Source organism: Saccoglossus kowalevskii, chromosome 12, assembly GCF_978046115.1.
Source record: "Saccoglossus kowalevskii chromosome 12, keSacKowa6.1, whole genome shotgun sequence".
In the NCBI taxonomy this organism is placed as follows: Eukaryota; Metazoa; Hemichordata; class Enteropneusta; family Harrimaniidae; genus Saccoglossus; species Saccoglossus kowalevskii.
In genome coordinates, this window is record NC_140652.1 from 4,266,637 (window position 1) to 4,278,761 (window position 12,125).

The following is a 12,125-nucleotide window of genomic DNA, read 5'->3' on the forward strand; positions in this document are numbered from 1 at the left end:
TATAATGCGACCTGATCGATTGATTGACAAATAACAGTTGCACGAGTTGCCAAGTACAGACCAGTACTCAAGTGCGTATGTACACGTCCTGTGCCCCACTACCCTCACACAAATTCCCTAAATTAAATCTTACCACCAATTACTGGCAAAGCGTGAATTTGTTGACCCAAAGTCACACCACATTATTGTCGGCAACACAGCGTGTTAATTGTGCTATATACAGTTATATTAATACCGAACTCCGTGACGTCTTTGTCACTCCCTTCTTGGACAAATACAACGACGAAAACGACCCTTGTAAAGAGAGGTAAAACTCTTTGTGGACGCTGACCTAAAAAAACAATAATGTTTTATTCCTTTTGCTCAATAGAACAAAACAATGAAAAAAAAAAAACGATTATTGAAGTGGACAAAAATAAGAAATGGTTAAAGCCTTGTTGATTTGTCTCGCATGCTCCTTTATATCGCCTCTATTGATAAAATAACAAGGCTCATTCCAACCAAGGACAAAAGTTGCCAAGCATGATTGTTCGTTGCTTGTAGCCAGGGATATTTACCTGAGTCGTGTCGGGGACATTGTCGGTTTGGTTTGGCAAAGCACCTAGCAGCAAGTCTTATTGAGCGCGAATGGACGGGCCGGGGGAGGAGTTCATATCAAAAATTACTTCAAAATCTGTGTGCGATGTTTATGAATTAAGAAATTAATTTCTGCACATCTGAGTTCAGAATTGCTACGTTCAGTCGCCGCGTTCAATGTTAGGTGTTGTCAGACAGCTTCGTGGAAGTGACACGAGTGACGCCTACGTAAGGATCACTGATGAAGGACACCTGCTTTGCCAATTACGTAAACGACTTTTATGTGCGTGTATATGACAGCGTTGACGAGGTGAACGTCCTGTGGCATTACCATTGAACATTTCAGACATGTTTGTCTGTTGTTATTCTACACTATTCGCAGTCAGGAAACTACGGACTCGATGGATTGAGTACTTTGCACCGCGTGATTGTGGGTATTACACGACGCGTAACCGCTAGTCATAGATAAGGCTTCCAAGCAACACTTGTATCCCCCGTGATATGCCATGTGTGCTGTCACCATGTCAAGTACTGTACCTGTAAAATAGTACCGAACGCACGTTTTACGAGTTTGGCATTCAACTACCTACCAATCGGAACAATGGACGCATGACTCGTTAATTGTTTTAATAGTGCATACGACTACGGCTCGAATGTCTGACTTGAACACGTTGTCGTGGTCTATTACTTAAACACGGCTGTCATTTGTGTTGACGGCTTCGAGTGCTGTTTGACTGTTGTTGCTTATTTTCCCCACCAACGCTGATATTTTTTTACAGTTTTGTGCTTGACCTCTCTACCGAAACAGCAATTGTTTTCTTTCAATTTCCACCTTTAAAGATTCTTATTGTGTGTTGATAACTAGTTTTTCTACTCAGAATACTCGACTCGTTGAACAATTGCTGTGTACAATACCCACGGACCAGTGGGCACATCAAAGTTTATGACCAAGATGGCCGACATAGAAACCGTCGCGTCAGCTGTGGTGACAACACGGAAGACCCCGCAACAACCAGCGACCAAAGTATCCCAGGTACCGCTGATCGTGCCGCACATAGGAGACTGGAGACCCGACGCCTCAGTGACTCGTGAGAACGAAATAAAGCTCAAGCAAGCGTCGGCACGGAATATAAGACACACCGAGCGGCAACAGCGACTCGAGGAAAACAGTATGTTACCACTGTCCCCGACCAATACACCCGCACCCCTAGCACCGCCGACTAATAGTGCTGCCTCACACCCGTCGACGCTAGCATTAGCGCCCACCAGTACCCCTTTGAACCCGGTGGGTCCAATGCCGTGCGAGGTTTACCCCCACCACATGACGAAAGAAGTGAGGAAAGTTATACCACCAAACACAGCGAATGGGACCCTTCGACCCAAAGGCTTTGTTTCGCAGTACCAAAGACACCTCGCTACAATGCAGGACATAGAGGAAGCTCGGAGCCGAAACGGGTTTGAAGCTCTTTCAAAACGAGCTTACAGTACATATACGCTTCACCCCAGAGAGTCACGTCTCACGGTCAGTGCGAGCAATGTGAAATTGGGAACCAGAAAAGAGAGCAGGGAATCGTCGGATGTGATGCGTGCCACTCAACACTCAACCGGGAGCGAAGCTATCAACTACAGAAACATCAATTTAAAACGTTTTTACGATAGCTTAGACTATGGCCCGACGAGATCTGAGTTCGATATCACCTCGCCGTTGCCCGCACCAAGAATCTCTCACCGGGCAACGAGAAAAGGTGTTCTAAAAACAGGAAAGTTAGCGTCCAGTAACAGTAGACAACTGCTTCCTAAACAGAGGGATTTACATCGAACCGGAAACATAAAAAACGCATTGGAAGAGATGATGACTAAAGGACCAGCTGTAAATGTTGAGCGTGTTCTTGCATTCCGATTATATAACGATTTGGAAAATTTGCGGCGCACTAAGTCTCTTTTGCATACGCCTCCGCCATTTGTGCCTCACGCTGGATCACTCCGACTACCCGGGGACCCGACGCCCGGAGAACTAGCTCTAGAAAACAAGAAAAAAGAACTAGCAAGAACAGCCAGTTTGAGTAGAAGAAGTACTGCGTCTAAGGCACAGTCAGAGCCCATATTTCCATCACTGAGTAGTATGCGGTTTATTAGCACTTCAAGGGACAGTCAGACGCCCGTAAACGACGATCAGGAGGACATGCCAGACGTTCGGAGACGTTCGCCGGACAGTGTGATCCGTGCTGTCAGAAGCAGCAATGTTAGCTTCAAAAACGGTCCGTCATCGGCATCCCCTGACCAAATGATGAGAGAACAGCATAAACCTAAGATAATTACTATCCGCCACCTCGATGAAGTTGGTGCATCATAGTTTTATTATATATAATAATCTACGAAGTGCAAACAACAATTACTAGCTGGGTCTGCTCAAACTGACTACAAGCAGTAAGATGTATATTAATATCTAATATATTTCGGAGAATCAGGGTAAACTTGAATCACTGGTGCAGTTTAGCTCATCGCTGAACATTATTTGTGTCATATATAATGCCATATCGTATTGCATTTTATTGGCAGATTTCACATTTCACATATATCATATCATATCATAACACATATATCATATCACATATCATATCACATATCATATCATATCATATCATATCATATCATATCATATCATATCATATCATATCATATCATATCATATCATATCATATCATATCATATCATATCATATCATATCATATCATATCATATCATATCATATCATATATCATATCATATCATATGTCATGTCATATCATATCATATGCCATGTCATATCATATTATATGTCATGTCATATCATATCATATCATATATCATATCATATCACGTCATATCACATCACATCACATCACATCACATCACATCACATCACATCACATCACATCACATCACATCACATCACATCGCATCACATCGCATCGAATCGCATCGTATCGTATCGTATCATATCCTATCATATGCTATCATATCATATCATATCATATATCATATCATATCATTCACTTTGTCATGTTTCATATACTACCAGATCATATATATATCATATCATACAAACACGTTTCTACCGGGCAACACTTTGTGGTACCTGTTTCTGCAAGTCGACTGAGTGCCATGACGTCATCTGAATGGTCTCTCAATGCTCATAATTGATCAATATTAGTGAAGTTTTCTAAAAGCGAAACTACAAATAATGTAAATAGTTGTACGATTTCAAACGCAATGTAAACAGGATGTATAGACATCATTATCGTCGGTAATGATGCAACTAGACTGTACATGTTTCAGACCGGCAAAATAACATTCACAAACTCATTTCATACAACCTAGTGTATTTACCTTACGTATTAGCAATTCTGTGAACAATGTATATGTTAACAATCATGTCAACTGTGCATAACGGTTATGCGCTTAAAACTAAAATAATTTATACTGATAGAAAAAATGTGAGGTAACTAAGCATGTCGCGTATCCCTTGACAACGATACAATGTCACGGTAATTGAATAATGTGTCATATATTGTGTATATAGCGTGTAATTCGATCATAGATGTTGCCTATTAATGGGCTACTATTGAAAGCACGCATCGCAGAACTAATGACATATCTTATTTAAATATAGTGATAACGTCGTTTATCTGCTACTTTTTGTTAACATTTATATTTTATAAAACATTTAAATATCTGACAATTATTCACGCATATATTTCAATAGCTTTGATTGTGCCGATTTACTTAAGGCTAATTACCGATTTCGCGGCTTTTGCTTACCTAATCGGACATTATAAAGACATATATATTTTCGCTTGAATTTAATTTCGATTTTTTACTGGCAAATCCGTGTATTTAAAATCCACTGAATATGCTCAAAATATCAATATAATGACATTTAATCCCAATGATAAATAATACTACAGTATTCAAATAAGCAGATATACGTTTCGTAGAATTGGCGACGTATTCAGACTATCTTTGTATTCGCAATTACCGTGACCTTGTTTAGGGGAACTATTCAGAATTATTAGAAGGTTCAAATGAATGTATATATTTGTAATTTTAGTATTTAGTTGTTGTTTTTTCTAAAAAATGTTCAAAACTCCGTCCAACTTGTAAACTACTTTCGGCGTATCGTATTTTCGCCACGCCTTGTATGCCCTACAGAAATCCGACCAAGTATAGAAAGTGTAGTTTTTAATCACGTTAATTAGAGTAGTGTTGTAATTGATCCGGAAGAAGACAATCAAACGAAAATCATAATCTTTGTACGTTCAGAAATTTGATAACAAATATACATATATATATATAGAAACACATTGGTGAATTAGGGGAGTAGACATTGTTAAAGTAATAACTGTGATTTCAATTCTAGAAAAAAATATTTATTATAATATAGTTCTTCACAACCGTGCATTGAGAAACGTATTGTGTATACCACCCTTTAATCCATTATAAAACAGTTTTGGGTGGTTTAATGGTCCGTAAATCTTAGAAAACATATGTATGGCTACCCGTAACATATTTGATTGCCATTATAACTAGACTGCAAAAGTATGCACATATTTTAAGCATAATGTCTATTGTCAGTGTTTGTGACAACTTCCGATGTGGTACAGTTGTTAGAACGTACCAGGTGGTTTACCACAACTTGTTGTCAATGTATATATAGAATAACCTGTATTGGCACATTATCGATTACACGCATTAATGAAGTAGCACATTTCGTTACAAGACAATGTCAACATACAATGACTTCTTAGCCAAGGTGAAATAGTTTTTTATAGTTAAAGTTTAATGACCGAATAAAAGTTATATTTCTTATAAAGATGTTTACTCGTGTGAACAGTTACTGGCTGCTCTCGTTATTTTTAACACCCCCACTCATACTGACCCCGAGCTGATTGAGACTATTGAAAATCAAATCTTGAATAATTCTAATATGGTTTAAAATCTTGGTTTATGGACACTGCATTTAATAATATGCATAAATGAAGAGCTCGCATTAAGATTCCATTTCATGTCTGACAATGTAAATACGCTTTGAAAAAACGCGGTTTTATACATATAGCCAAACGCACTTTTGACAAATAGGTTTTCTAGCTCACTGTATTTGAGTTATTTGAGTCTAATCACTCACACTGTTACCAGCAAAATCGGAAACGGTACCCATGCTCACTGTATGCTGTGAATACTAGTATGTCACTCCGACATAAGGCTGGTTTAACATGTAAGTAAATACGTTGTCATTTATGTATCGCAATTTGTTTTTTTAGATCCACTTTTTCTACAAAAAAAGTATGTTTGTAAATAATGATAATTATTATAACAAATTGTAATTATAGCGTGAAATTACATTCTCTAACACGGCATATCTCTACAAGCCTATGTTGTTGTTTATCAGTGACCGTCACTAAGAGATGTTTAATAACCGCACTGTTTGTATGAGATACCTCGACAATTCACGAAATGGAATCGGTATACTGAGTGTACATTTCATTTCCATGTTGATTTCCTCCTACCATCTGCAGAATCTATTACGCTGGTTTCGGTATACTGAGTGTACATTTCATTTCCATGTTGATTTCCTCCTACCATCTGCAGAATCTATTACGCTGGTTTATGACCGTTATAAAATGTAGCCTCACTTCCATTTCTGCTAAACGATAATTTGAATGATAATTTTTACGTCATGGTTTCAGTAACATCACTAAAATTAGTTTTTCAAACTATCTTTGGCACTGAGCGATCGCAATAATGTTGCCCTGGATTGGTATGTATGAACCATGAATCGTGTGAAGCTTGATCGCGTACATGCTTCACGCAGCAATTACAGCTTGAAGCAACACACCAGGTCACATGGAATGTAAACACTTTGAGTTCAAAAACGAAAATGGTTGGCATGCTTGTGTTTCAAAATATTCTATAAAATAATTAATCCTTGAATATGTGAGGGAAAACCAACTAGTTTAAAATATCGGACGGAACAGTTTAGACGTACACACTTGGCTGGGTTAACTTTTTAATCGGTTTCATATTTGAAACCTCCAACTTCTTTCATGAGAAAAAACACTCGTTTATTTCTCATAAATGTTCGCAAAGGGCTATAATCAAATGTGAGACTTACACAGTCTCGTTCGGCAGATCTACATGATGGCCTCGTTCGGCAAAAATATTCTCTAACAATAGAAACTGGTGGAGTGGACACGGAGATATCTATATTGCGTTCTATTCAATAGCTGCCTTTAGTTGCGCGCAAAATAAAAATGTCATTTGGGGACAAAGACATCCTAAAAGAATAGTCTTTTACAAACAATGTCGCGCTTTACAATAGAGTTGAACCGTTCAGAAAGACGCACAGAATTTACGGCAAATAGCTACGTCGTTTTTCAGTATTTCCGCGGTAACTCATGGCAACCACAATTAGAGTGATCACTATAACATTTAGATGGATTCCTTCAAGTGATAAATCACTCGCACCTCTTTAATTGCACTGTAGTCTCCCCATCGTCGTGATCCGTCACAAATACAAAAACAATCAGTGACTTTGTCAAACGTACATCGATTTTATACTATCAGCTTCTAAAAGTGTCATACGACTGAAACAATAAGTACCATGGGTTTATACCATTTTCCGACCGTTCAATTCAGTCATAGTAGAGAATGTCCGATTTGCTCGACAAATCAACTGTTAGACCATCGGCCTTTTTGTCTCGTCTAACTTTAGTGAACAACAGGTAAAACGCACATACGCATGACACATACTACAAATATAAAACTATCAAATCAAGATCGTGTGTTGTTTTCAGCAAATCTATTGCAATATACGTTCGTATGTAGCTGTGCGTCTGTAACGTACAGTATTATGCCTGAATTAATTTATGACCAGATTTCAGACACAGATGGAACATTGAACACGTGTCATTGCTGTACGTATTACTCATATGGATAACACTACATAACACGACCTAATATTGCAACACTGTTTACTGCAAAATAAAAAAACAAATCATGCCAATGAAACTAGGCTGGGCGCGGTCTGCCTCAACGGGACACACCGGATCTGACGTATCAAATTTTGGAGCAAGATAGATTTCAGCTGTCTATCAAAATTTATACGCGGCAAACCAGAAACAACAGTACAATTATCACATATATTTTTTCTATGGAAACATGGCTATTATTGACACAACAAACACAAATGGCTGAAATTAAAATTATCGACTATAACAATTTACTGCAATGACCTCGACTGAACTTTAAGAGACTATCAACTCTACATGTATTTGCCATACCGTCTGTCCCATCATGCCTTGTGTTTGTAGGTGGCATTCAAACACAAACATTCGCGTCCTACTTGTCGCCGGTGTCATAGTAACAGCACTGCTCCTCCCGTGACCCCACTTTGTGATCTTCAAAAAATATGTCAAGGAGGTACTCGACGCACTACTAGCGTTTCGTGGTTACCGTTAGAGGGCAGTGTGGATCACTGAACATGAAAAACGATTACGTCACTGTCAACTCTCGCAATCAATACGTGTTCGTGTTTAAGTAGAAACCGCTCCGAAATTTGAATCACTTTGCAAACATGTTTGTTATTTCGAACGATTCTTTGGCAACTATAAACATTTGTGTTTGTGACTTCTGAATGCCGCACTCCGACGTTAGGATCAGCAAATATTCACCGTGTACGACAGAGATCATTCACAAACTTGTCATATATATTTCAATTGTGACTATGCTGGAAATTAAATTACGTATTATAAAAACTACGATTGGTGATAAGTACCATCTACCCGGTAATTGCCGTCCCATTAATGTGGAGGTCAATGAAAGACACAGAAAGCAGTCAATGACCTGGGGTCTGAATACGGCGTTAGAACCAGGTCAGTCTCAGTAATCTCCGTGGCGTTATTTCTTAATTTACCCTCTCAATGGAGATGTGAATCTGGCACTCAGTACCTTTGTTTATTTACTATAACCGTTGATGGCGCTAGTCCAATTAATATCACTGAGATTTGAACGACTTTTTGGCATTAACTGGAAAAGAAACACCAGTTGTTGGGAAGCCGCACACAAAACGTTGCCTTAGGGGGCGTTATTTCAACATATAGTAGTAATCTATTATTTAGATGCATAGATTGGGACATCGCTTTAAATATACTTATATATTTATCATGTACTAGAGTTAAGCAAACATATCACATACGTTTTAAGGGCTGTTAATACGAGTTCCTTTTCATAAAACTTGCTGCAATTGAAACTGTCTGTAATTTTCTAAAATCGCTAGTTAGTATTTTCAGTTGCTTAACATTGAGCGGATAAAAGCTTCAAATCATACAATTATTTTGTTCGTATCCTCAAACGTTGTATTGTGCTCTCAATATTGTGGTAAAGTGTTGATCATATTCCTGAAAAATCAGAGTAACTTGGCCTTAGTAAACTGAAAGTTAGATTCGAACACGTTTACTACTCAGCAGTCGCGTTAGGGTTGACGTCGTGCACTGTTTTTGATATTTCACCTCGATATTACCTATTATGCGACTTGGAAATTCTACCACCATCTTAACGATATCGCAATTTTTCAAGGCAAAGAAATGATAACAGTTTTTTTATGACATTCGACAGATTTCTGTAAAGCACATCGCCCTCTAACAGGACTGTTTTGTCAGGATTCTGAGTCAAAATATAATCCCTAAATTCAAGTTGGGGTTGTTGCATGTGACAGTATAGGTAACTTGAGGCACGAATACGTTTCTAAACTTATTTTGTTTATAAAATGTGAATTTTATTTTACCAAATTTTAAATTTCATAACTAGATCCCAATAACGTGCCAGTGAATTACAAACATTAATTGCAATTCTGTGTACGTCACTAGCGCGTCATACCGACTTAGAGGGCACACTGTACCGGTCGCTTGCGACATATATAATGAAGTAAAACATTGCTTGTTTACACGAAATTCGAAGGCACCCTAAAAATATTTTACCGATCGATGATGGTGATTTTTGCCGTGCTTACATTTACAACTCCCCAATCACGAAAATGAATCACATCGAGTTTTACCCTACTAAAGTTGAAATAATTACCGAACTACGATTAATATTATTAAAATCACACTCACTTATAGATGAGCCCAATCTTAAAACACATCTGAGTTGCCATTGCATGTTTCACCATAGAACACCATTTTTTTTTCTTTACTCATTCGGACTTGTATAAAATGACATACATAACATAATATTAGCATAACACAGCTGGGAGGAGGACAGCAGGACACGAGGCTCTCTATTTACGCTGGATTAGGTGAGATTCAGATTATTTCATAACGTTTAGTCGGATGTGGATGCTCCATGAACACGCCAGGACGATTATTGTGGTGCAAAAAACGATTTCTATGATAAGCTGAACTGAGAAATAGCATTTGTTTTTGTAAACTTCTACTGGCAAAACATCGTCCAAAACATTACGTAATATGCAGCTGTTAGTTTCGTAACTGGAAGTTATCATCATGAATACCCTTAGATGTGAAGACTGTAGAGTGGTATCTGCGTCTGTCACCTGTTGCCAGGGTGACATTCTGTTATGTCATAGCTGCAATGGAAAACGTTTTGGAAGTGAAAGTGGTGATAAGAATACTGATGAATCATTGAGAATATCTAACACAGCTAGTGGCGTGATAATTAATTAGATGCTGTGCTTCATTGTAAATAAAATTGACATCCTTACGACCGATGTCATCGTCAAGCTTTGTACTGATTACTTTGTGGACGAAGAGGTTGAATCGTCCAAGAAAACCTTGTTCGAGTTATGTGGAAATGATCGCGCGCGATATATTAAACGACAAGGTCCAAATAAACGATCTAACAATATTCTAGATGTAGTAAAGTTGGTCCATGAGACGGATTTCGAGGATCTCCCTAGTTTTGTTGCGAAAGACTTATCGAAATTACCACCAATCGACATAACGCATGTAGATATCTCGGCAGTTATGAAGGAAATGACAGCCCTAAGGCGAGACATGACGGAACTGAAAGATCAAGGAATGTTCCGGTCGGCTTCAAGCTGTGAAATACTGCAAGATGTACAGAATTTGCGTCAAGAGATTGACGACCTTAAAAATGGACTTAAAGAGTCTCGCATGGAGTTGAACTGTATGACTGATACTGCAAATGCAGTTCCCATGGCTACTGATTGTTTACCATCGCCATCTGGTCATAAAACTAGTAAAGTAAGTTGCAATGCTGAACCTACTCTGCAACATTCCTCTCCATCGGTTACTTATGCAGGTATAGTTTCGTCGCATACGTCTCATGAAATGAATGAAAGAAAACCTGCCCATGGAAAATTTAATATGAAATTACGTGACAAAAACAGTGATGGTTTTACCACCGTGAACCGTAAACGTAAAAATCAACGAGGCCCCAGAGTGGGCACTGCTGATCCAGACAGAGACTGTGCCATTAAAGTTGTTCATTACAATCCACCATTTAGGGCGTTTATTACCAGGCTTTCACCTTTGACATCAACGGAAGATATTCAAAGCTTTGTTAAAAAGTCGCTTAACGTGCAAGTTAACTGCGAAAAACTCAAAACTAAGTTCGACACATACTCTTCATTTCTTATTGAAACCACGCGAGAGTTCTCTGGGCAGATTATGGACCCCACTGTTTGGCCAACTGGAATTCTTATTCGCAAGTATTACTAATAACAATGTCTGTACGAATAGTTTCATTCAACTGTCGTGGAGCAAAATCCTCTATTAACGATATTCACGCTCTCTGTGACTCTCATGACATAGTGTTAATCCAAGAGCACTGGCTTAGTAACTCCGAATTAACACTTCTAGGGAGTATACATAATGGCTTTAATGCATGTGGAGTTTCGGCAATGGATGAAGAGACGGGAATCCGCGTGGGACGGCCGTACGGAGGCGTTGCCATCTTGTGGCGCAAATCTCTTGGCAATAAAATTAAAATACGATATTTAAATGATAACAGACTTATTGGCGTGGAACTGCGTACTGAACATAGTCATATACTCATACTGTGTGCATATTTGCCCACTTGTTCAGATGATAATTTTGATGATTTTCTTAGCTATTTGGCTAAAATTTATTGTATTGTTCAGGATTGCAATGCTACGAATGCTATTATTCTAGGTGATTTTAATGCAAATCTTGGATCGCTATTTGGGCGCGAACTTGAACATTTTTGCTCAGAAAATAATATATATGTTTCGGATATATGTTTCCTTGGTCGTTCCACTGTAAACTTTACATATTACAGCGAGGCTCATGGTAGTACTGGGTGGTTAGATCACTGCCTTAGTACACCCTCTGCTCACAACGCAATTAAGAAAATACGTATTATGAATGATTTTATGTCGTCGGATCACTTTCCTCTCAGCGTTGAGATAGAGTGTGCGGATCTGACACAATTTGAGCGCCAGCATCGATTTGGAAATTACCATAGAATTGTGCCGAAATGGTCTAATGTGACCCAACATCAAATAAGAAGGTACC

At 38.5% G+C, this 12,125-nt stretch overlaps 1 protein-coding gene across 1 annotated transcript; it reads left to right on the plus strand.

Annotated features, from left to right (window-relative positions):
* The first annotated feature begins 10,292 nt into the window (after positions 1-10,292).
* On the plus strand, positions 10,293-11,309 carry LOC146735437 (uncharacterized). Its single transcript, XM_085506304.1, has one exon. It carries the CDS (start codon positions 10,293-10,295, stop codon positions 11,307-11,309), a length of 1,017 nt encoding a protein of 338 aa, XP_085362430.1.
* Positions 11,310-12,125: the final 816 nt, after the last annotated feature.